The 25,413-nt window shown below is 45.7% G+C and overlaps 2 protein-coding genes across 15 annotated transcripts in view; one reads left to right on the top strand and one right to left on the bottom strand.

Annotated features, from left to right (window-relative positions):
- The window catches only part of golga2 (golgin A2), a 41,084-nt gene extending 23,598 nt beyond the window's left edge, over positions 1 to 17,486 (top strand). For 5 of the 6 annotated variants that reach the window (XM_088614672.1, XM_088614671.1, XM_088614667.1 and 2 more), the window contains 13 exons: positions 795 to 882; positions 1,395 to 1,531; positions 2,299 to 2,517; positions 4,303 to 4,416; positions 5,181 to 5,405; positions 7,410 to 7,500; positions 8,041 to 8,129; positions 8,380 to 8,533; positions 8,873 to 8,940; positions 9,658 to 9,760; positions 10,311 to 10,417; positions 11,198 to 11,369; positions 11,657 to 17,486. In XM_088614672.1, the coding sequence (XP_088470798.1) occupies positions 795 to 882; positions 1,395 to 1,531; positions 2,299 to 2,517; positions 4,303 to 4,416; positions 5,181 to 5,405; positions 7,410 to 7,500; positions 8,041 to 8,129; positions 8,380 to 8,533; positions 8,873 to 8,940; positions 9,658 to 9,760; positions 10,311 to 10,417; positions 11,198 to 11,369; positions 11,657 to 11,886 (1,797 nt within the window). In that variant the 3' untranslated portion in view covers positions 11,887 to 17,486. The remainder of the gene's footprint in view (positions 1 to 794; positions 883 to 1,394; positions 1,532 to 2,298; positions 2,518 to 4,302; positions 4,417 to 5,180; positions 5,406 to 7,409; positions 7,501 to 8,040; positions 8,130 to 8,379; positions 8,534 to 8,872; positions 8,941 to 9,657; positions 9,761 to 10,310; positions 10,418 to 11,197; positions 11,370 to 11,656) is intronic. The other variant, XM_088614668.1, reaches the window with a different exon arrangement.
- An 86-nt stretch (positions 17,487 to 17,572) lies between these two features.
- Positions 17,573 to 25,413, bottom strand: part of dnm1a (dynamin 1a) — a 111,383-nt gene continuing 103,542 nt past the window's right edge. For 6 of the 9 annotated variants that reach the window (XM_088614678.1, XM_088614677.1, XM_088614675.1 and 3 more), the window contains one exon: positions 17,573 to 22,627. In XM_088614678.1, the coding sequence (XP_088470804.1) occupies positions 22,555 to 22,627 (73 nt within the window). In that variant the 3' untranslated portion in view covers positions 17,573 to 22,554. The remainder of the gene's footprint in view (positions 22,628 to 25,413) is intronic. The other 3 variants (XM_088614681.1, XM_088614676.1, XM_088614680.1) reach the window with 1 other exon arrangement.

The raw sequence follows: 25,413 nt of genomic DNA, 5'->3' as shown, positions 1-25,413 counted from the left end.
GCCTTAAGAGGAGATCTGAGTACAGCATTCCAATGAGAGTTCACGTTTTTCTGCAGAAATGCCTTGTCTAGTTCATAGGCCATCGAGCTGCACTGTCTGGGAAAACTGAGCTTTGTTCATATCATTTAGATGAAAAAGAAAGGTTTCAAACTAAAGGCCATTGGACGGATCTTAACTTGGCTGGTAGAAGCTTATTCCCAGGGATGTCCACTTCAACAGCTTGTCTGTGTAGCTTGTTCCTGACAACATGTGCTATGGAGTAATGTGAAAATGGCCTTCCCGTTTACATTTGCCACCTAAAAACAGTAAATTGTTACTCGGAATGTGACTTCAGACTTAGTGATTTGAACGATTTCTTTGATGTTGACCACAGTTATGTAGGATCCTCTAGTGAAGCTGAATGAGTGAATATTCCAGTTTGGGAATGCTCTGTTCCTGCTACTTTGTCTCACAGTGAAATGATCATATGTGCTATGTTCCTTCCTACTTTACTTATGACAACAATGTAGAGTCCAGATCACTACCAGTTCTGTTTATTTCTAATCGGCTAAACATCCACAGAGGCACTGATGCAGTGCCTGCAGAGAACAACCTGAAACCAGAAAATTTAGAGCATTAACACATATTGGGAGGCATGATTTAACTCACGAATATGACAAGAATACACAGTGTACACAGGATCTCGGTTTGCAGCTGTCGGAAAGTAAACCTGCAGTTTAAACTTAGGAAGAACTGTACATAAATCTAGACTGATGAGCCAAACCCGCATTCACCTTCCTGCTGCCCCTCTCTAGGTGAACTCACTGTCAGAGGAGAAGGAGAGAAGCATGACTCAGATCCAGGAGCTGGAGAACTTAGTCATAGAGCTGAGAAACGCCTCTGGTAAGTCATCAGCAGTTGCGAAGATGAACTCTTCTCTTCTAACTACATTTCCTAGGTTTCCACTGCAACACACCTGCTTCATTTTTATAAAGAGTTTAATCATGGTAAAGATCTTTAAGTTGCATAGAAATGAGCTGACCACAGCGTTATTTCCTTGAAGGTGATTGTGTGTTTGATTACTTCATCCAGTGGTTTTGAAAGTACTTGCCAGTGGCAAAAGTAACCCATTCCAAAGTTCAAAATGACTGATCTCTAGACTCGGTGTGATTTGGGGGACATTTTTGCAGCTTGAAGATGAGTTGATTACTTTAGTTGTGCATACAAAAAGTTGGTTGTGAAAGATGAATGAGATTGACTTGGCAGTGGAGTTTACTTTGTTGTCAGATGCCTTTAGATTCAGTGACTTTTTTTTAAGCCTGAAGAGGCTACAAAATGGTAAAGCAAAACAGAAGTCCGAGTCCGTTTCTTCCACCCCTGCTCTGCTCCTTCAGTGCTCTTCTGTGTTTCCACAGCCTTGCTGTCCCAGGAGAGGGAAGACCAGGCTGCCCCCGAGCCCACAGGACCTTCCGAAAATGAGACTGCCCTGCAGGAGGCTCTCAGCAAACTGCAGCAGGAGAAGGACGACCTCAGCACACAGTACCAGGCCCAGGTAATTCGCACATCGCAGAGTGAGGCTTGTGCGTCACTCCAGGAAGCCATATCACCCTGCAGCTCACAAGTGGTAATCCACTGGAGCTCATCAGCAGCTGTGAGCCTGGTCAGCACCTGGATGGGAGACTCCTGGGAAAGCAAAGGTTGCTGCTGGAAGAGGTGTTAGTGGGGCCAGTTGGGGGCGCTCACTCTGCGGTCTATGTGGGTCCTAATGCCCCAGTATGGCGATGGGGACACTATACTGTAAAAAAAGACGCCAACCTTCGGATGAGACGTAAAACCGAGGTCCTGATTCTCCGTGGTCATGAAAAATCCCAGGGCGTTTCTCAATAAGAGTAGGGGGTTACCCTGGTGTCCGGGCCAGATTTCCCCCTGGCCTTTACCAATCATGGCCTCCTAATAACCCCCGTCTCTGAACTGGCTTCATCGCTCTGTTCTCCTCCCCACTGAGAGCTGGTGTGTGGGGAGAGTACTGGCGCACTCTGGCTGCTGTCACATCATCCAGGTGGGGTTGCACACTGGTGGGGTGGAGGAAAGTCCCCATTACCTGTAGAGCACTTTGAGTGGAGTGTCCAGAAAATATTATTATTATTATTATTATTATTATTATTAATAATAATAATAATAATAATAATATAAAAGTGTCAGGAGTTGTTGTTATACCTGCACACTGTTTTATTAATCAGATGATGCACTCTTATCCAATAAAAGTCAAGAAGCTTGCACTGCTGCCCTAAACCCCAGAGGTCTCCCGCTCTCCCCCAGGTCCGGGACAACGAGCAGCTGAGCCGCCTGTGCCAGGAGCAGGAGGAGCGCCTGCTGGAGCTGGAGCGCACCGTGCAGCGCTTCTCCGAGGACGCGGTGGACCGCCAGCAGATCCTGGAGAGCATGCAGAGCGACAAGGCCACCATCAGCCGCGCCCTGGCGCAGAACCGCGAGCTCAAGGAGCAGCTGGCGGAGCTGCAGAACGGCTTCGTCAAGCTGGTGAGAGCGCGCGTCCTTCCCGACTCCGGCAGGCGTCTCCGTACAGTTAGGCATGATCAAAAACTGCGATAGAACCAAATATGAGTGGGCTCTCTGTGAGATCTGTTTAGGGCGGCTAGATGGGCTCTGTGGCTAAGGATCTGCGCCTGTGGCTGGAAGGTTGCCGGTTCAAATCCCGCGGCCGGCAGAGGAATCCTACTCCGTTGGGCCCCTGAGCAAGGCCCTTAACCCCAACTGCTCCAGGGGCGCCGTACAATGGCAGACCCTGCGCTCTGACCCCAAGCTTCTCTCCCTGTCTGTGTCTCCATGGAGAAAAGCTGGGGTATGCGAAAAGATGAATTCCTAATGCAAGAAATTGTATAGGGCTGATAAAGAAACATTAACATCTTAGGAACTTGAAGGAGGAAGATCGGGAACTGTATTTGCACCCGTGTCTGAATTCACTGGATCTTAAAATAATGCCTTTTAGGATGCTGGAGTGTGGGATGGATCATCATCCATAAGAATATTATAACCATTTTTTTTTGGTACTTCATCAATTGGAGAACAATTATTTTGAGCCAGATAGACCAAATGGGTTTATTCATATACAGAAGTGGTTGAGGTGGGTAGCTGCGTCAGCATGCGTAGTCTGCAAAGGAACAAGTAATAGGTTTATTCCATGCTAAAAAGAGAAGAGAGCAAACGCAACGTTTCGGCTCTCTTCTCTTTTCAGCATGGAATAAACCTTGTTCTTTATTCATATACATGTTACCAATCCTGAAGGCTTTAGTTGCGCATGGAGTTATTAATTAAATCATTAAAATGAATGGCATGACCGAGAAAAGGGCAGCAGTGTAACGAGGGAGTATGTGACAGTAGTAATTGTGCGAAGACCATGCAGAAGTATTTGATACAGAGCCGAGATTTTGTTGATCTTTTCAAGTGCTGTACAAAACAAGAACTGCATCCATCCATTATCAGAAAAGGGCAAATTCCTGGAACAGATCCCAGCAACCTGGAGCCTGTCCCAGAATCACGGGGGCGAGACAGGCCTACACCCTGGATAGGAGACCAGCCATTCCAGGAAAAGCACAAACACAGGGTCAATTAGGAGACTCCAGTTAACCTAGCCCATGTGTCAAAGGGAGTTGGGAGGAAACCACAGGGCTGGATTTTGGTGTTCGTAGGCCCTAGGCACTTTCACTCCGAAAGGTGCAAAAAGAGGGGGACACGCCAACTGAATTGCATTAATTGACATGAGGCACTTGAAACTATTCTAATGCTAAACCACGTGATTGACGGAGCGAGTCGAGCAACCATCACTTCGATACTTCCAGTTTCTAGAACAGCCTGCTAGATAGCGGATGATTATTGATTTGGAGCACCTTGAGTCGATCACAAGCATGTTGTTTCAGCTCGTTTTTTGTTAGTCACTAGTGTTTCCCTCCTTCGTAGGCCCTAAAAATTTCATAGGCACGGTGCCTGCAATGACTAACGGGAACTCCGGCACTGGGAAACCAGAAAGCCTAGTGCCATAAGCACGCAGACTCCATACAGAAGGTAGAATTGGGGCACATAAGACAGTTTGTTGAATGAAGGTCCCACGAAAGGGGTTTAAACAGGTAAAAGGTCAGCTAGAAACAGGAGCCACACCTGGCCGAACGTTGCTTGCAAGGAGGGGGGAATTTCAACATGGACTCGGATCCTGTCGAGAATCCGGGACAAGGCCCCTCCATCGTGAGGGGCTCCAGGCAGGGTGTTGGCGGCGGGCTGTGGCAGACGGTTTTCTTCCCGCCCCTGCAGACCAATGAGAATATGGAACTGATGAGCGCGCTGCAGTCTGAGCAGCATGTCAAGAAGGAGCTGGCCAAGAAGATGGGGCAGATGCAGGAGGAGCTGCACCAGTCCAGGGAGGAGGTGAGTGCGGCTCAGGGGTCTCGATAGCACAAGCCCAGCTATGTAGCCTCGTCTGAGGCTTCCTTTCACTGTCCTTTTACGGTGTACCAACTTTTTAAAAAGCGCAAGAAGAAAAGTGCTTTTCACAAATCCCCAACAAAAACACATTTTGGCTTGGGTACTTTGCCTTGAGCAGGTACAACATCTTTTATGTGAATATTAGACGTTAGAGGTGAAATTTCTGCCAGTGCTTCAGAATATTCCTGTGAAAATTTGTGGCCCTTTAAATTGTTTACCATACATGACAGAGCTCCAGTTAGAACATACTGGAAGTAAATTCTTGTGCGTTACTTGGAAGATCCCAGTTTTGCAGAAGATACTCTGGGATTCCCTTTAGAAATCTATACCTCTTGCTCCTTAATAGGAGGTGAAGCCATTTCCTGGACCCTTCACTGAGCACTGATCCTGGAAAAGTGTGATTTCACCACAGTTGTTATTTTCGTCCACCTGAGCTCTGAATGAAGCTCTTAATTGAATCATTACTGAATTAGGACTCCTCTACGTGTTTTTAGCATTTAAGTGCTTACAGCCACTATGACAACTAATGTATCTGAAATTAACAGCTTTGTAAGGTGGATTAAAAAGAATTAGAGGTCCGATTTCTTGTCTCAAGAAATGCCAAGTTCAGAGCAGCAGCCCTGAATGAGGGCCAGTAGACGCTGCAGCGTTTCCAGAGGAGGCCGTGAGGCTGCTTTCCCTGAAGTCCTCTCTCTGTGTGCGCGCAGCTGGAGGGCAAGATGCAGGAGGCTCGCTCCCTCCTGGAGCAGAGGGACCAGTACCTGGCTCACCTGCAGCAGTACACCGCGGGCTACCAGCAGCTGGTGGCCGAGCGAGAGGAGCTGCACAAGCAGTACCTGCACCAGGTGCAGCTGATGGATCGGCTACAGCACGAGGAGGTGCAGGGCAAGGTCCAGCTGGAGCTGAGCCAGAAGGAGCTGGAGCGGGCCAAGGTAGGGCCGGGCGCCGAGCCCCGGGGGCACCCAGGGGATACACAGAAAGCCAAATAAGAAAGAGTTGTCCTTTCCTCAGCCGCACCCGAGCGTGTCGAAAAGGCACCGATCCACCTGTCCGCCCACCCGTTTTCTCACGGCGACTTCCAGCTGTGGGATGGCAGAGGAGCTGGAGCCTAGCTCGGCAAGGCAGGGTGCGCCCTGGGCGGGATACCAGTCCATCACAGGGCACACACTGACAAGAACACGCACACCGATACACATCAGTGCACAGATCAGTTGTTTTAAAGCAATACGTGGGCACGAGAGTGAGGGTACTACTGATCTTCTGTAATTTGGAGCTTTTCTAAATGAAAATTAAAAATGAGAGGGGCCATTTCTTTTTGGCCCAGTCCCAGTGCATTAATAGGTTTTAGTAACATGGTGACCAACATTGTATGATATCTTTAAATGAGGCCTAACTAGTCTGTTGTCCAATTTGAACAGTTTTACAATGTATGGTTATAACTAGTAAAATTCCCTTTTTTTGCTTTCTCACATTGGCTAGCTATAAACACCTGTATTTTTTTTTATAACTAGCTTCAGTTGCTTCCTGCTTTGTCGGTATTTAAATATCGGCCAGGTGTTTGCCCAGTCTTGAATTTCAATTCAAATGAAATGCTCACGTGTAAGTCACCTGGCAAGCCTGTTTTCTGGGACGTCCTGTTGGTCACTGACCGTTCATAATTCCCTCACATACTTGCTGTACTGTGCTGAATCCCATATACCAGTATTCGTCCCAGAAACTGTACTTTGTGACTGCTGTACAGATTACAGAAAGTAAAGTAAAAGTAATTTTTTTAAGAACATGAGAAAGTTTAAAAAGAAGTTACTGCTGTTTTCTAGTTAAAAGCTAATTGACCTTAGGATCTCATTCAGCCATTTCCTGAAAGAAGACAGGGTATGACTTTAAAAACATGGTTAGGTAGCTTGTTCCATACTCCCACCACTCTTAAGCTAAAGAAGTGCCTCCTGCATTTAAAATCGGCGTTTAATTTCAAATGCACTTCCATGAAGTTTCCACTTGCTCCATCTGGTTCAAGTACATTGTTCATTTTTTATTCATATTGGGCAGAAATGGGTAGTTACAGTGTTCAAGAGCCAGATTCCTACATGTTTTAAATGCGCTGTTCAGTTTGCAGCCGGTTAAGAGCTAAAGGAATCAGGTGAGTGAACTTTTTGTTCAAGTAATTAACACCAGTGGCTCTGAAGGACTGGAACTGCACATCCCCGATTCAAAATAAAAGAGGAATTTCACATTCAGAGCACCTCAGCTGCACAGAAGGGGGAAAAACACTTGCTTGGGAAAAGTGTTCCAGGGGATTTTTCATCAGTGTTTTAATGGCATTCAACCTGGTTAAACCTGAGGTTAAAATAGAATCAATACGAAACTGCAGCTCTTAGACTGAGTGCATAATGACCATGGGTAATGACTGTTCAGTTCTAAAGAGTGGCCATTAGGGCTGTAACAGAACAGAAATTATGCCGTCCATGCTGTAAAGGAAAGTACATTTGGGGAGAGCGTGCATCTTTCTTTGGAGCTGAATCTCTACAGTGTAATTCATGACACTCTGTTCAGAGTATATTAAAAGTTGCAAAAAAGAGGAGGCAGTCTAGCTTGTATCGATGCTAATCTGATAATCCCATCCAGCTATTGAAGGTTTCCCGAGTCTTTTTAGCAGTAATAATCCAAATCTTTATCTATTGACTGGGAAAAAAATACAAATCAACCCAAAAGCTGGATATGACTTCTGTCAGTTGATGAATTTTAACCCCAGCAATGCGACTGCTTGTTAAATATTCATCTCCATTAGCAGGGAGAAGGATACTTTTTACGCTTTTCTAGAAAGTTGCAGGATGCCGGAAATGTAGGAACAAAAATGCCATCCAGAATTTTGTATTCTCGTCTTCATGTTGAAGTATGAGGCCGAAAACGGGCTGAGCTCTGGACGAAATGTCTTTCAGGAGAAGCTGACGCAGCTCGCCAAAGACAACGAGAGCTTGAAGACAGAGGTCAAAGAGCTGACGGGACTCGGCACGCAGCCAAGAGATCAAGGTAGGGTTTGCCCGAGAGAAACTGTCAGTTCTGTATGACTGAGGTGAACGTGGGGGGCTGTTTTGCAAGGGGGAGCGGTGTCACACTTTATATCTAGTGTATTATTGCTGTGGCATCCTGTGTTGCTTGCCTCTCTTATTTCACAGTGTAATAACCAGGGTCTGTACTTGCTTGGGTATTCTAGGTCAATCTTAATAATAGATGCAGTGTAAGCGTCTCCCATAGTCGCCCTCAAAGAGGGGAACTGATTTCAATGAGTCAGACCTTTTTGCAATTCATAATACGACACTGCGTGCCTTTTGATTGTGTATAATGTCCTCGGCATCACCAGTTCACCAGGCGAACTTTAATCTTCTCGAGAGACTGGGTCACAATCGTCAAAGGCCAGCAATGTGTCGTTGAAAAAAAAAAAAGTCTACTTTCATTACGATTTTGTAGCCAAAATAATTGGCTCGGCACAATCCAGCACTTGACATGCAGCACCTCACTGCGGGTTCTCCAGGGCATGTGGTGTGTATTAATATCAGGCTTCCTGTCTAGGTGATGGTGTGGAGAGCAAATCGCCGGCTGAAAGCTTTCAGAAAGCCTCGATCGCGATCCCCGAGGATTTTGACAGCAGGGAAGAAATGGTGAGAGTGCTCTTGCAAGACGAAATCAGGCCAGTCTTCCCAACTTTCACTGAGGAAAAACAAGGCCTCTTCACTTGTCTCGGTCTTTTATTTTATGTCAGGTTGTCAGTTGTGTTGTTTTATGTAAAGAATTGGTTCCAAGCCGTCGGTGTTGTAGTTTTGTTTTGTGTGCACCGCGCTGCGGCTCTGAGAGTCCTGCCCGGCGATAGAATCTCCCTGATCCTCTGTCCCTGCCGATTGCTGTTGGCAGGCTGCCTTTCTGCAGTCGGCGCTGTCGCAGGTGGAGAGAGAGCGGGACGAGGCGAGCAGGCTGTACGAGGAGGAGCAGCGGCTGCACCAGGCCGCTCTCCAGCAGGTGGCAGCACTGAGGAGTGAGCACCAGCACCACAGCACCGCTGCTGCAGGTAGGGCATTTCCCACCTGTCTTAAAGAAGGGAGCAGAGCCTGGAGTGGAAGACATTACACCAGAACGTGCCATTTTTGATCAGTGTCGATCGCATTTATTGGTTTCTGTGCACTTGGCATTTGTGGTGTCTCCACCACATTAAATAAAACAAATTGTGTGTGATTTCCAAGCAATAAACATGTAGTAGCCGTTGAAGCTACATGTTTTCACGAAGGTCACGTGGTTCACATGAACCCCATGTGCCAGGATGGAAACATTTGGGAAACGCACCGCGCAAGAAGACCTTGGAAGACAAACTGTGAATCTGGTGACCTTGATGTGGTTTTGCTCTTTTTAGGCCCTGCTGGGGACGGCGTGCCAGTTGAAGTACATGAGGCTCTGAGAGCAGCGATGGAAAAGCTTCAGGTAAGCGTGGAGTCATGTCATGTCATTCGCCTAACCACTTTATACCATACGGTGTCGTGGGACGCCGGAGCCTACCTGGCAAGCGCCCAGCGCAAGGCAGGGTACACCATCGCAGGGCAAGTGCAAGCCAATCGTACATGGGGACAGTTTGGTAAAGGCCGAGGGGGGGGGGAATTTGGCCCGGACACTGGGATAACTCCCTACTCTTATTGAGAAACGCCCAGGGATCTTTAATGACCACTGAGAGTCAGGACCTCAGTTTAACGTCTCATCCGAAAGATGGCGCCCACTAATATAGTGTCCCCGCCACTATACTGGGGCATTGGGACCCACACAGACCGCAGGGTGGGCATCCCCCGCCCGTCCCACTAACACCACTTCCCAGCAGCAACCTTAGCTTCCCAGGAGTCTCCCACCCAGGTACTGACCAGGCTCGACCCTGCTGAGCTCCAGCGGGTAGCCAGTTGAGGGCTGCAGGGTGAGATGGCTGCTGGCGAAGATACAAGTGGAAATCCATTTACAGGTGAAAGAAGGCAGCTTTGCATTGTAGTGTTTCTAGTATATCTCCCGCACCATTGTTCGGAAGTGTCAGGAGAGGATCAATTATGCACTGCTCGCAGCCAAAGAGGGGGTGGTGTGGTTTTCCATGACACCATCTCATTCTTCATTACCAGTTAGTGAGTGATCTCCTCTTCTCTTCCTGTGTTGTGTCTCTAGTCACGGTTCACAGCGCTGATGCAGGAGAAGGCAGACCTCAAGGAAAGAGTGGAGGAGCTGGAGCACCGCTGTATACAGCTGTCTGGAGAAACGGACACCATAGGTGAGGGCTTGCCGCCTTAGGGGCTGAAGCACATTCCCATACTGCCTTGCAGGTTCCCATCATGCCAAGGGTCCTCCACTGGCCAGCACTACTGTACCTCAGTAACACGTCAGTTCTGCACATCACATACTGTACGTCAGTGTGCTTCTGCAAAACACGCCCTCCCTAATACTAGTGTTGAAGGCTGTGCAGCTTGCACAGCTCCGAGGACGCTTAGTTTTTTAAAAATCAGATTGATGTGAAAACATGTCTTTGAAACGGGGATTAGCAATTGGTGACTGTGGATATTGTGCCGGGCTATTGCCCATGCATGTGTAGGTGACAACAGGTGCCCCATTGATTTCTTGGTTGGTAACTGCAAAACCCAACCATGTTTTAAAAATGTTCTCCTGTTGGCTGAAGTTCATATATCAAATGGAAAAACTCTTGGTGTTGAGCGAAACAACGGAGCCATCTGTGTGACTCCAGGAATCTGCATTGCGGGATGGGTTGGGCAATCTTGTGATGTGTGGAATGAAGGCCCTCCAGTGGGCGGTGGTCTGTTTTACAGGGGAGTACATTGCCTTGTACCAGAGTCAGAGAGCCATCATGAAGCAGAGGCACATGGAGAAGGAGCACTATATCAGCATGTTGGCCAAAGACAAGGAGGAAATGAAGGTACAGATGCTGTAGATTTCCTGGCATTTCCTTCTAAGATCTCCCCCTCGCACCACAGCCCAGTACCATCTTCACTTTCCCCACTATTACATTTCCTCTTGGGTTCAACAACCACAGAAAGCCACTGCAAGAGATTCTAATATACTGTTTATGGAATAAACATCCGCATCAATGACTTTTGCCTACCTGGCTTAAACACAGTGGGAAGGAAACCAGAGAGGAGATTGAGATCAAAGATCCAAACGATACAAAAAGGGATGAGTGCAACCTCTAATCTGTACCTAAAACATGCAAGAAACACCAGGACTGTGTATGTCCTTATTTGATTGTTGTAGGCTTATCTGATATCTGAATTTCAATCTGTTGTTTTGTAATCAGGATTGTCGTTTCTATCGGTGACAGTATCTGGGGAAAGTCTTTTTTTTATATACTCGTCATTAAATCAGCAAGCCCCCGATCATAACCCATGTACATTGTCTGCCTAGCATGGCAGTACCTGTGCATGGTGAAGGGGGTTTCTGTAGCTTAGCCAAAACCAGATGTTTTGCCGTTTACTGTTTGTGTAGAGACTGGTAAATGAAGGTGTAGGAACCTGATGTGGCAGATGTGCAAGTAGATTTAACAGAGCTAAAGAGCGAAAAGAGTTGACCCCACCCAACGATCAACAGCTTTCTTCCGCTTCTTAATAAAGCCACAGTTCAGACAGAATGTAGGCAGATAGAAAATGGGAGTCCTAAGCGAAGAGATGTTCGAGCGCTGTGAACGTGTGCGTCTGTACAGGCGAAGCTGGCCGAGCTGCAGGACCTTGTGCTGCGCCTGGTGGGAGAGCGGAATGAGTGGTACAGCAAGTACGTCACCTCGGTTAGCAACCCTGACCTGCTGTCCAGCAGCAGCGTGGAGCCTAGCGCGCCGGCAGAGAGACGCATAGAGCTCAACGCCACCGACGGGCCAGGTAAGCATTTTCTCTGCCTCCGGCCGCTCCGCAGTGAAGACAGACTGGCCACATCCCACCCTTTCTGACTCCTGAGGATCTCCCGAATTTGGACACCTTTAGGTTTGTTCTGGAGTTAAAAAATAATAATAAGCCCGACAGCCAGCACAGGATTTTCTCCATGCGCGTTATTTGATTTGATTGCGTTTCTATCGGAACGGTTGCTTTTACAAAAGGTTCCTCCCATCCTGGAGTGGGGCTGGAGAATCCAGTGTCACGAGCCGATCTGTCCTCTCCCTCCCCTGCAGAAGCGCCGGAGCTGAGCTCCCTGGAGGCGGCGCCGGAGGGCGATCTGTCCGGGCAGGCGGGGCAGCCCCCCCGGCCCCAGGAGGACGGCACCGCCCGGCAGATCATGCAGCTGCTGCAGGAGATCCAGAATCCCCAGGCCCGGCCCGCCCCCTTCCTCGGAGACAACCCCTGCATCCCCTTCTTCTACCGCGCGGACGACAACGACGAGGTCAAGATCTTGGTGGTCTGAGCCTGCCCTTCCCTGCTGAGGTCAGGTCAGCCCCAGGACGCCACAAGCCCCCCCCCCCCCACGACGTGTCGATCACACACCGCACCCTGGACGATCTGGGTCCCAGTAACAGGGCTGCATGCAGTTAATCTCGGTGTCCTTCCTGGTTTTTCCCCCAATTATTTATTGTGAAGAAACACTCTTCTTTTGAAAGATTGGACCAGCTAATCGCAAAAGGAACTGGTGTTGTCGTCATGCCCCCTTTCAGCAGCGAACTGGAAATATTTTTTACTTCTGTTGAAGGGGAATAAAATATCTTATCTGCTCCCCCCTTTTGTTGCTGATCTAAGTGGAGGGGTAATCAACTGTGGCCTTAAAACTGTCGCGAGGGAGAGCTGGTGGCTCTGCTGTGTTCCGCAGATACTCACAGCTTGATATTACTGAATCCCCCGTGTTTTTAATGCCCTGGTTGCAGTGGATTCGGGAACGATGGATGGTTTTGCAGCCCCTTTGATATCGGGAGTTGTGGGTGCAATAAAAAGCAGTATCATGACATACCGCAATCTCTTAGTTTTATGAGTGGATTTGAAAAGGGTGTCAACCCTGGCCTATAGAAAGACCATATCTGCCTCCCGGCAATGTGCCATAGGCTTCTGGCCAATGTAAGTGACGATGTTTAGAAATCGTTGGTGGGTGGCGAGGGGGTGTTCCTAACCCTGCATACAAATTGTTTTGCACAAGTAGAATAGGAGAAATGCACTTTGTATTAAAGAAGAGATCCACAAAGTCTACCTTGAGGTCATAACACTTAGTGAAAGAAGTTAATATACCAGGAAGACTGGAGCTTACCCTTCTTGTTAAGATTTTGCTTTCTAAGCAGGAATAAGTGGACTCTTGTGAAACCTCCCAATTAAGCAGTCTGTTGATGATATTTGTTGAGCAGAAACGTAAGGCAGGAGTTTTAACCTAGATGTCCCGTTCCGATTCAAAGTGGCCGGCCTGCGTCATTCCACCCATGTCAGCTGTAAATGTACATTACTTACCCCGTGTAATACTAGAGGGGGAGGAGATCTTTATAGTAGCAGACATGGTGAAAATGGTGTAGGAAACGATCCATTTGCGATCCGATACGAGGGAAATGACACGCCAAAGCACAGACTTGAAACTGACTCAGGCATTTTTGTTCATGTGCATGCGATGTGCATATGTATGCAGCACTGCATTGTTCTGTTCAGGGAGGATACAGCACTAAAGGTTGAGTTGAGATCATATCTCATAAATGAGAATGAATACTAAGAACGAGGCAGAAGAATTGGAGTGGATTCTTGAAGCAGCGTGATCACCTGGGGGCTGGAGGGTCTTGCCAGTTCTCATGAGTGAGAACCGAATGTCTGAGATGATGGAGCTTCATGTCCTTGAAGGACACAGGACAGGGTTAAGGGGAATCGGTAACCAGATTGTTCAGTTAAATGCTGCTGTTAGTTTTTTTTGGGTGAAGTGTCCTTTAATGAGTATTCTGTATAACCTTCCACATGTCCTTGTCATTTTAACAGTTTCAGACTGAAATGGGTGAATTTTTGCCACCATTCCTTCATGGTTATAGTCAACTATGAAACTTGGAAAGTCTTGATAAACTGTCTCAGCAGCTGGGGTGTTTTTCCTGCATGAAGCTAAAGTTTATAGGAGATGATTGTCCACTGTTTCCCACTCAACTGGGTATTCTGTCAATTGTGCTGGAAAAGTGCATATAGTGTCGATCAGGATTATAAACTGGACACGTCCTAGAAGGGCAACTTGTTCTGGGGGCTGTGAATTTTTAAGAAGACAGAACATGTTTGTTTTGTTTTTTTTACATCAGCCCCTTTTTGATAAGATGAATGCATTGGAATCTCTTTTGCAAAACAGTTCTGGAAGGCCTAGTGTGAAGCTTTAAACTTGAGAATGCTAAGGAGTTTCTTGCTCAAACGTTGTGTTTGTGTGCTCAAAGATGTGATAAATGTTTCCTTAAGTCCTCTCCCAGAGGGGAAGGAGCTGTGAAATATCGTACATGATTTTACTTTACAATAGGCTTATCCACTCATATCAAGCCACATGTCATCGATTTAAAAAGAAAAACCTCAGACTTGTGTTATTGTCTTTTTGTTCTATGTTGAGTCCGCAGTGGACAAAGAGCACTCTTGAATGTTCTTGTCTACGTAGGGCTTGGGTTTGGAAGTTCTGTTGAGGACAGCCTGATATAAAGAGAGGTTGGCAAGCTGCAGACAGAGAATTCAGTGACCCTCCAAGCCCTTAAGTGAGGCTTGGCCGAGAATCCTCTGATACTGGTGATTTTGTGTTCCCCGAGACCAAAAACTGCCCTGGGAAGACGTTAACTTGGAAATTCAATTTGACACCTTTACCGAGATGGAAATTGGTGTTAAATCTCCGTGCACAGTCAACTTGAAACTGATCGGATATTCGTTGAAATGACACTTTTCAAACCAGTCATATTTTGCACCTGTCAGGAACAGATGAACGGCTTTAGGTTTACTCTTTAGTGACATTAAGCATGTGTTATTCATTTCAGCAAAGGGTCAGCTCTCCGTTTACAAATGGTCTTTCAGTTTAAGGGTAGTTTTAAAATCCTGCCCAGTCTCAAAGTGTCCCCATGAAGACATGATATGGTCTCCCTACAGTACCTCTGATGGTCTCAGAGGTGTTTTGCGTACGCTGTCCGATTGTCTCTAGGTAATTTAAATATAACGAGCGAGACGAGGAGATTGACTTGCAAGATTGTTTGCTTTGTAAATGTTAATTCTTTATAACTTGAGTCCTCTGAGATGTGGTTTATTAATAAAGATGTAGGAATGGTCTACACTGCATTGGCTTTCAGTGGAGGGGTATAAGGGCATTGTCCGAGGACTGAATGTCTCATTTGTACATATAGTTCTGCTTAGACCAAAGAGCACTTTCAGCTTTTTCACAGTAGTTCATCAAATTTTTTCTTACTGCAGGGTTTTGTGTTGGTATTTCAACACAACCAGGTGATCCTGGATTTCTAGCTGAGGAGCAGTTAAGATATTGTGTGACAGCTAGCAGCATGAAAGAAAGCAGCGTGGAATTCTTATGGAGTCTAGTTCACTACCAGTGTCACCTAACGCTGCTTTTGTCACAATGTTCAGACTTGAAATCTAAATCTGCTTTCCCTGCACTCTGGAATATCCAGATAAAGGAGTCTGGTCTGACACTATCTGGTATTCTTTCTTCAAAATATCTGTAGCATAAGGTTATTAATTCAGTGTAATATGGCTTTCCTGTTAGTTGTCCTCCTCTCATTAGTTTCCTGTTACAGTCTTTCACAAGCCAGCTAGCAATGGGGATAACCTGGACATGGCACCAGAATTGTGCATTATTTAAAAGTCTAAACTGATTTAAACTGAAAGGAGTTTGATATTGAGGCGGCCTGAGATCATAGCCTTCTGGTTTGAATGAGTTTCTAACTGTGGCCGACAGACCCCAGAGACGTTGCATTCCGTGTCACCCTGAAGCGAGTTTTCTTTCGGTGAAGGGTAGATGGAATTTATTCATGATTTGTGAATTTAGACAGCGAAGGAAAAAGAAGTGTTTTGATTGGTTGTGTACTGCTAAATCATAATCATTAAATCCTGAGGTTACACTGTCTCCTTTTGAATGAACTGGACTATATGGGAAGGAGGAGGTTCACCTGCTTGGATACCGAAGTAGTTATGCTGATCACCATTAGAACACTGTGAGCAGTTTAAATGGGACTTAATTTAGGATCCCCTGAATTAAATAAGAAACAAAACCCTGGGCTGTTTCCATAGATCCCTTCACCCAGCTTGCTGGCCATCTCAAGATGACTGCTCTTCAAGAAACAGTATTTCAGGAGCCAGAGTTGTATTTTGTAGAAATAAACCCAGCTGCTCACCTAGTTGGAAGATCAAAGTTTCTCTCTTATTTTTGTTTGAATCCATCACTCAGTCGATCCGGACCGGGTTTCTGCTGTCTCTGCCTTCCCCTCCAGATTTGTTTCCTAGGGAATTTGCCATGCTTTCACTCCTATTGCATTTGAAGGACAGCTATTCTACAACAGGAGTGTCTAAACCTGGTACTTAATGACTGTAGTATTTACTGGTTTACCTTCCAGCTGAGCTCTGAAAGCCTATCGGTCGATTCAAGTTTAAACAGGTGTGCAGATCTCGTCTCCCTGGCCTTTGAAACACCACCTAGAGAATGTGCAGGATTGTGGCTCTCCAGGACCAGGTCTGGAATACTCTGGTCCATTTTTTTAATGCAGTTTCCACAGTTGCTCACTGCTAGTAATATAATCAGTTCCCACCCATTTAATTTGTGTAAAACAATTTTTTTTTTTGTCGGCAAAAGGGATACATTTTTAAAGTTGGTCCAAATTGGAAAATCCAAAACGTCCAAACAAATTAGCTCCTGGTAAGGAACAAACTTGGTTTAAAGATTTAACACTGTTGCAGAGAACAATATGAATGTTGTCTTTGCCAAGCAAACTGTACTTACGAACACTTAAGAAAACGCTTCCGAATTACTTTATCGAACCAGTGGACATGCTGGGAATTGAATGTCACTAAAGAGTAATCTTTGTAACTCCAGAACAATCTTTTTGTAAATCCAAACGCCGAGAAGAAAACACTACGAAAAGTAACGTGCGTACATCTTAGTAGCTGACCTTAATACTAAACCCTGTAGCAATCCTGTTTCGCAATGTCAGTAATGAAAGCTTGTAGAACTTCATCCCTTATGAAGGAGTGAGATAAGGCTTGTTATTTAACTGCTTTATTCAAAACATCTCAGTGGGGAAGCTGTAACATGTTTGTTATAAATCAAGGGAGACTAGGACTTGTGGGACAAAAAAGAGGTAGCTGGCTGCTGTGAATAATTTTCTATACTGTGCATTTCAGTAGCAGTGCTGAACATCCCTAAATACTATAGTTAAGTCAGGAAACTCAACAAGCTTAGCCTGACAGTTCTGGGTTCGGTGACCTGTTATTTTCTAAGGAGGTGTGCCATCTTTGAATGTAACTGTGGGCTTTTCTAGCCCTTCCCTCTGGGGGCAGTTATTAAAAATCTGTCCGTTGCGAGGGCCGAGATGAGGACAATGTCATCGCACCCGTCTTCACGAGAAACAAAAAAAAAAAACAAACAAACTTGGAAGTGTTTTCCAGCTTCTGATCTTTTTCTATCCTGCACATTTTTTTCCAGGGTTGAGTGTCTGAATTTGTTGAACGACCAGGAGACAAAAAGTGCAAGTTGATGTTCTCTGTAAAAGGAACTGTGTACATACTGTAACTGTGTAACATATTGTATATTCATCAAGTAGATTTAAAACAGATTGAGTGGGTCTGCAGCCTTTTTTTTTTTTTTTGCAGCTCTGGCATTATTTACCTGTAAATCTAATGAAAGGTGTTTGGGGAATAGTTCAGATTGAAGTTAACTACAAATATTTATTTGGAATAAACATGAAATGAATCAGTTTTAAAATGAATATCGAGACAATACGAACAGCTGCAATTGTCCTCGGATTTCTGATTGTGATTTATCCTGTTAGAACCTTTTCCTGAATAAAAACAAAATGATTGAGCAAAAGCAAACAGGCTGCTTCTTTTACATTAGCTGAATTCCTTACCGTTAAATCTGCAAAATCCCTGGATCGAAAGGAAACGGGCACTCAAGAAGCTTCACACCAACATAATTTTATTTCTTTACAAGGCACGGCCCTGTTTAACAGATAGGATACTCATCATTCAACCAACAGCAATAAGTACAGGACACGTGTTGCATCAGATAAGCACAAATTCACTTTGTTTCAAAGGTTGAAACTCCCAGCATCTCCGCCTTGTAAGCAGTTCGTCAGAAAGAATATTTATAATACACCGACTGAAAGTAAGCCCCGATTTTTTTTTCCCCCCCATATATAATTTTGCACAATCACTTTTCATAATCATTTATTTCTTACATCTTACTAAAATCTAAACAATGGAAGCACAATTCCCATATATGCACAACAAAGATACATAACACGTTTAAGATATGTCCGTGATCATTGTTTTCTGTGTGTTGATGTTTCTGAGAATTGGGAGTGTTGGACAAGAAAAGGGATAGAATAATAGTCAGAGAATAACAGTGCTGGTTTGGGTTCGGTTTTCTGAAAGATCATTGCCAGGTAGCCATGTCAGAGTGTGATCACCTTGACAGATGAACTCCAGCGCTCTCTAGAGTTAAGATAACATGCAGAAGCAGTCATAAGAATTAAGTCGCCTGTTTTGTGCTCACTTTGCCAGTGATGATTCACGTGATGACTTTTTCTTCTCGTCCATGCCCCCCGATCCTTAATGTGAAATTTGACATTCAAGGCATAGTACGATAAACAATTCTGATTTCCCATTATTTATCGTGCCTGACATACATAGACTATATATGAGTCTATAGATTATTTTCCCTTGTGAACATAAAGACTTGGAAGTCCTGCAAATCATTAATTCAGCAAATGCAATGACTTTCACCCCCCGACTTTGTCATTCACACTTAACCAACATGTGTGTCCTAAACGTTAGCAGCAAATATTGCTTTGTGTGGTGTATTTCTAGAAAGACCAGACCCTGAAGTATTCTTTGCTAGACGGGAACCTTTGAAATGATTGAGATCTCTAACCACTACTCCACGATTTCCATCATAAGTGTACAGCTTCGGGCACAGCGGAGCTCTTTTTGGATTTTGCATTTAACGTCATTAATGATGATGATCAGCCGTTACAGACCTTACGAAAGCTGCCATCACAAATCCTTGAGCATAAATGTTTCCCTAGAATTCACAAGCTAAACAAAAAACAGCCTTAGTGTAGGCATCTTGCAGATTTTTCTTTCCTTCACTCATTGTACTTATCAAGGGATTGTTTGGTTATGATTGTTAGCTTTTAATTCTTGTGTAAAACCAGGAATTCCATATTCTCCCCTTTTTTCATCTCCTGCTCCGTTGTCTGTTCTGAAGGGGGTAACCTTACTGGGCCTACCTGCAGTGGCAAGCCACAGTTCCAAATGCTGGAGTCGCAACAGTGCCTTTGTCATTACTGAGCGGTTTTTCTGTAGTTGCTGTGGAATACGCGTTGCGTCACGGATTCCTATCAGATATTGCACATCAAATTGAATCCCCGCCTCACGCTGGTTCTGTTTTTTTTTTTAGCAGAAGAGTTATCGCGAATGAAGGCACTGTTGCGGAGGCAGCGATTAGGACCCGAGGCCGGGCTGTAGGGAATCGGAAACAAACCCCACTCTCCAATGTGAACTTGTTCCCTCACGTCAAACAGATCTCGTTCTCCCTACGCCCCTACGAGCAGGAGGCGAAAAGATTTTCTCAGGTTTTCGGAACTCTCCACCCCCCTCCTCCGGTTTTTCAATGTCATTAACCGCAGCTGGGGGGGGCAGAACGCGCTTGTCGTTTTGGTCCTGTTCACGCCATCCCGTCTATCAAAGAGCGGTCCTTCCTCACACCTTCCCAACACCTTCAAGCTCGCTGCATGGAGAGCTGAGGGGGAGGGGGACTGGGCTTGCGTTGGGACGTTTCTTTTCCCCACGATTCGCACGAAACACGGCACTTTGCACGACACTGACGCGGCCGACACCGGCACTACAAGACGTGGTCTCGGAGGATGGGGTTCTGGGCAACGGAGGCGACGGGGTTCCTGGTGCTGGGAAGCTTCTCTCCTCTTCCTCTCGCCCAGTTCCCCCCGGTTTGTGTCTCTTTTGTTTGTTTGTTTGTTTTTTTGTACGTGCGAGTGTGTTTAATGGGAACCATCCTGAGACGTCGCCATGAAGGACACGGGACGAGCTGCTGGGAGAGGTGAGGTTCCAAGGGCGCTCCGCCGTGACTGTGGCTGGTGGTCTCCGGGGTGGAGGGGGGGGAGAGGAGAGGGAGGGGCGGGAGAGGGGAGGGAGGGCCGTTACGAGTCAAAGGGGGGCAGGGGGCTCTCGGGGCGGGAAGGGCTGCCCTTGCTGGGTCGGCTGGGAGAAAGAAAGGAGAGGAGGGGTTGGGGGGGAGAAAGAGAAAGGAAATCGTAAAACGGTGAAACGAGAAGTCGACGAACGCAACAGGTAAGGGGGGGGAAAAAAAACCGAGGGCTGCCCTTGATCGCAACGTAGCCAGCAAGAAGACCCGACCCCTGACCCCTGACCCCTGACCCCCGACCCAGTCAGCCTGCCTCATATCTGTGCTCCTCGACATTCCCACTGAATATCATGAATGTACACCCGGGCAAATATCTAGGAAAGACAATTCTATCTTCTGGAGGGGTTGAAAAAGAGAACAAATGAATGCCTGGGTCAGAAATTCTGCATGGAAGCATGCTTAGTTTTCAAACCCCCCCTTTTCTGCGGCCCCCAGTATTATTGAATCTACAGGTAAGCAGTATTCACCGACGGGCATGTTTTTAAAGAACTAAAGGAGGCTTTTCTCCGTGCAAAGCCTAAAGCACACGTTCTTGCAGGTGAACTGACAGGTAATATCTATTATACCTGATCTGTTTTTGCCCTAGAAATCAAGCACCATGAATCTCTCCTCCGTCTCAAAAGACTCGCGGACTCTCGTTCCATTTTTCAAAATGCTCATCAACGGCTAGCGTTTCAGATTGTGCTTTGAACGTCTTTATTGCTTTTTCTAACACAGCGAGCTTCTGAAAGTGGCTCTGCTGCCTTGCTTGGTGTGACTCAGGGGATTTTAATATTTTCTAGACTTTGAACATGCCTGGCTGGCATTGTGCTTCAGCAGGTGCAGTCTGAAATAACGTGAGCTGCCTTCATTTTCTGTGTCTCGCACAGTTATACAAAAGCTTTGGCGCATGTGCCGATGAACTGTTCTGACGGAAGTTTTCTTCAAATAATTCAGAAAACAAATTGTAAAATATTAAAGGGGTGACCCATCAGCAAAGATTTCTAAAGCCAAACCTGATCTGGCATTCTGATAAGGCATCGGCAAGAGATGGTAATGAATTGTGAAACAGAGCAACTCAGAGCATCATAAGGGGGTTTACAGAAATTGAAAATGATTATTAATGATTATTATTAAAAATAATGGAACAAAGATTAAGCCAAGCATCTTAAAAGCTCACAAGGCTCAAGGAAAACACTTCTGATTGCTTAAGATTCTTCATGGGCTTGTTGTCTTCTATAATTTTAATAGAAACAGCTTATCTAAATCTTCTCTGATTGCTTGGAATATCATAGTAACTGAAAGTTTATAACAGAGTAGAAATGCTAGATCTCACCGGGTGAGATCAGTCCATCGGTAAGCATTTCTCTTGGGTCCTTAAAGTAAAACCCACTAGATTTTATTTGTGAAATCGCAGCGACTGAAATAAATGTTCTACTCTTCTCAGTCCTTGAGCAAGCAATTGATGGCTGTTAACTGATGTGAAAAGGTCTGGTCTGTTTTTTAATCAGAATACCTGTTGACTTGTGGATAAGCTTTAACTATCGTTTACTAAACTTTGCCTTTTGCAACTGGCAGTCACACGTTCAGTGTGTGCTGTCAGGTCCTAACCTCTGGCTAATCAGAAAAGGGGAAAGCAAGATGACTTTGTGGTCCGGGGTCAGTTTGCTGGCATGTGAATTAAGGACAGGCCCAAGCTGGACAGAAAAGACAGGAAACAAAAAAAAATGCAGTTATCCCTCCTACAGCCTCGAGGAATATTGCATCTCATGGAACACCTTCAGGACATGCAGAAAACAAAAAAAGATTAAAGAAAAAAAAAAAGAAGTCACACAATTAGGAAGTAAACGCCAGCAAACCAGTGCTCCGATCCACCCCTCCCCCCATTGGCTGCCCAACGCAGTGCTGCCTGCTGGTTGGTCGACCAGGACAGCGGCTCTCTCCCAGAGTTCCGAGGGAGGTGGAGCGGGAGGAGGGAGGGGAAGAGCAGAGCGCGTATCGGGAGAAGTGGAGCAGCGTTAAGGCAGGCAGGAGGTTGCTGTCCCCAAAGTTCATGTTCGTCTGACAGAATTTGGGGGTGCAGGATTTACTTTTCTCCAGAGGGGGTGAGCGATAACGGGCGAAAGAGGGGGAAAAAAGACCAAGACGTACAGGGCGGTGCCCACGGATTTGGACTACATTTGAAAACGGAAACGGCAGAGTGGCACAGAGACAGGAGGGGGGGGGGGGGGGACCCGTCTTTCCAGGCCCCAGGCGGGACTCAAAGAGCTGTTTATGCAGCACTGATGGCGCTTCGTCGAGCAGTCTGGAGGCGTAGGCCAGCCGAGCACACACTACGCAGACCGAACCGGACCTCCATCGCCCGCTGAGAGAGAGGCATCGACCAAAAACTGAAACGCAGATGCATCTTGTATATAATAGTTTTCCCCTACCTTAGCTATAGGCTGGATGTAATTCAATGACTTCACTGCACATCTTTAAGAGGATACGAGTCATTCTGCTCTACTTCTACGAAATACAAATACTGGACTAGTATAAGAAGCACGTTGGGTATACGATCTACACTACACGAGACGAGAATGGGACAAGCTCTTTGCCGTTTTTTTCGCGTGCGAGTGGGTGTTGTGTAGCATGTTCTCCGGGAAGGGACAGGGGGGAGGTCTACTGGAGCAGATCAAGTTAGGCGCAGGGCTATGTCGGTGGTCTACTGCAGCCCTAGGATCGCATGAGGACCCTGGGTTAGAGATCTAAGAGGGGGGACTCTGTTGTCCGGGACACTGCAGGTCGGGTTGGTGAAGCAGGAGCCCTCCGGCTGTGAGGAGACACAGGGAACAAAGACAGAAAAATACAGAGGACAGCCGTCAACACCAACAGCGATAAACTAGCGGTACAGGAAGTGACATCACCCACCCCAGCACACACACCCTCGCAATCCCTGAGCAAGGTCTGAGGCACAGTGTGGCGACCACAGACCCAGACACCCGTGCCTCAGAGTCAGGAGCACACACGTCCTCACACACACAAACACTACAGAACAGACTATTACACCCAAACACACACTGTCAAACATACTGACACAGAAACGCACCCACTAACACAATAGCAGAAACACATACTGACACGAACACAGACGCATATTGACACATTGACACACCAACACACACACGATGGAACCGTGGGAGAAACCATATCTTTACAGAAAACAAAAAAAATGACAGACTTTCTTACTCCTAAAAATGTACGTCTTCCTCTTCCTCTGCGCATCATAGAAATGTCATTATTTTCAAATGGAGCTACTCCAGATTAAAGAGGCTACAGGAAAGGATTTCTATACCAACTGTTTCTTCACATCTTTGGTTCACCAGACACTGCTCTGACAAATGTACTGGCTGTTCTTTATCTTTGTATACATTTATGTTAAGAGCCGCTTTATGTAGTATTTTGTAAGTTGTATTTTTTGACAGCTTTATCTTTAACTAAATCCCTTGGATAAAAGTGTTATCAAATAATAACATAAAATAATAATCTTTATCCCATGATGGAAAGGCCTGAGAAGTGAGTACACATTGGGCATTTTCTACACTAATTGAAAGTTTGTCCTAGTGCACTCCACTTTTACCTTAAGTTAAAACCCAGTTTTAAAAAAAGCTTACCTTTCCTTCAGCAGACCCTTTGGGGCTGATTTTAGATATTTTTTTTAAAATAAATCCTGTTAGGTGGTATACAGTCTATGCATGCGTGTGTGTAAGGTGTTTATGAACGCCAGCATCAAGAGATCAGTGCCTCTCTGCTCCAATGTCAGTTAACTGTAAATGAATCACGAGACTTTAATGGCAATACAGAATATGAGACGAGCATAAATTACCAAAAAGAGATTTGAGATTATTTCTAAATGATAATCTGCCGTCGCATCATCCAGGTGGATGCTGCACATTGGTGGTGGTGGAGGGGAGTTACCTGTAAAGTGCTTTGAGTGGAGTGTCCAGAAAAGCGCGATATAAGTGTAAGCAATTAATTCATTAAAATACTCCCTTTTGGCAAAATCTGTTTCTCCATTCCAACTAAGAAACGTGTTAATGATGGCGTAGCTGGAGTGTTTGCAAGCCAGTAACTTACAAAACCCAGAAACTGCTGATGAGAGCAGCAGCCCACACATTTTTTAAAGTGTTTACCGAGTCTCTATGGACTCAATGGATTATTTGTTTGAACATCAGTGCCAACCCTACTGAGCAGCTGCAGGCCTGCTCTCCAGAGGCGCCTCTTAGCCTGTTGCGCCTTCCCCTCAGTAGACTGTAGCTAATGTCTTTTTACTCTTCCTCGTCATATCTAGAAAAGAATATCACTTCAACCTTCACCTCGTCTCAAGAGACACACCTCAGCTCCTGTTGACCCAGGTGGTTGACCCACCTTTCCCCATGATGCTCTTTGCATTGGATTGGTTGTATTTTAAGTGCTGTTTAATTCTGGCAAGCGTTAACTAACATTGAAGACTATGCACAGCTGTCCTGGTTGCTTCCAAAGGAATGCAGGATAAAATCAGGTAACTTTTGTCGGACACTGGGTTCCTGCATTGTCCTTTCCTAGTTTTATCTGGGCTTTGCAGCCATTATTTCTGTTTAGAAAGGATTAGAGGTGCCTCTTTTCTATTTATTTATTCTATTCATCTATTCTATAAATTTATCTTTAGGTGAAGGACTTTTTGGGGGTATTTTTGGTTGTTTGCAAACACACATTTCCCTGCATGCCACAGAAAGACACACAGAGTTGAGCAGTCCCAGGCCCCTACTAGAATATGATCGTGGTATATGATACAGCATCACTCCCTAGACAGCGGAAAATGTCACCGCCCCTCTGTTATGACTTTAGCTCAAGAACAGCAGTAGTGAAGACTGCGCATGACCATCCGCCCATTTCATCCATTTCATCCAATTCAGGTTCGCAGGGGGAACCAGAGGCTATCCCAGCAAGCCAGAGGCTCAAGGGCACACCCTTGACGACGGGACACCAGCCCATCGCAAGAAGTAAGAACGAGCAATTGCACATATTGCACTAGGGCACTAGTTCAAATTCCAATCTGATGCAGAAGCAAAATAGTGCGTTATTCCAATTTTCTAGATTTTTGCCAAGAAGGCCTGGTCTCAGAAAAGAGAATTCTTAATGCCAAGGAAGCTGATGGAGGTCTGCCTTTATTCCAACTATGAAATGCCTCTAGGTGGTAGTCTTTTCATTTAATGTGGGATTACAAACATTTCGGTCAGTGAGCGTAGATTCCAGGACCCTCTGGGAGGGCTGAGTTTAGAGAATGACCCAGTTTTCTGCATCTTAGTGAAGCACCACACATATCCCGGTAACCAAACTCCTACCGACAGGAAGGAAAGAAACATGTCGTCTTCTTTCATCTTTGTGATCTAGACTACAGTATATCTGGGTGTTAGTATCACCAGAACTGAGATAGATGGACTCATTCACTGATTTAGGTCAGACATTGAAAGTAAAGGGGGAGGTGTTGTTATTGGCATTGGTGGTAGCAGTTGGATTTAGTAGTTTAAGAGTAGTTTAAGAGCTTTGGCAATGGGAGGTGGTGAGAATTATGGCGAG

Source organism: Lepisosteus platostomus, chromosome 21 (genome assembly GCF_059453375.1).
Source record: "Lepisosteus platostomus isolate fLepPlt1 chromosome 21, fLepPlt1.hap1, whole genome shotgun sequence".
NCBI classification, from domain to species: domain Eukaryota; kingdom Metazoa; phylum Chordata; class Actinopteri; order Semionotiformes; family Lepisosteidae; genus Lepisosteus; species Lepisosteus platostomus.
The sequence above is the reverse complement of the archived record's forward strand: the minus strand, read 5'-3'. Positions and strand labels throughout refer to the sequence as shown.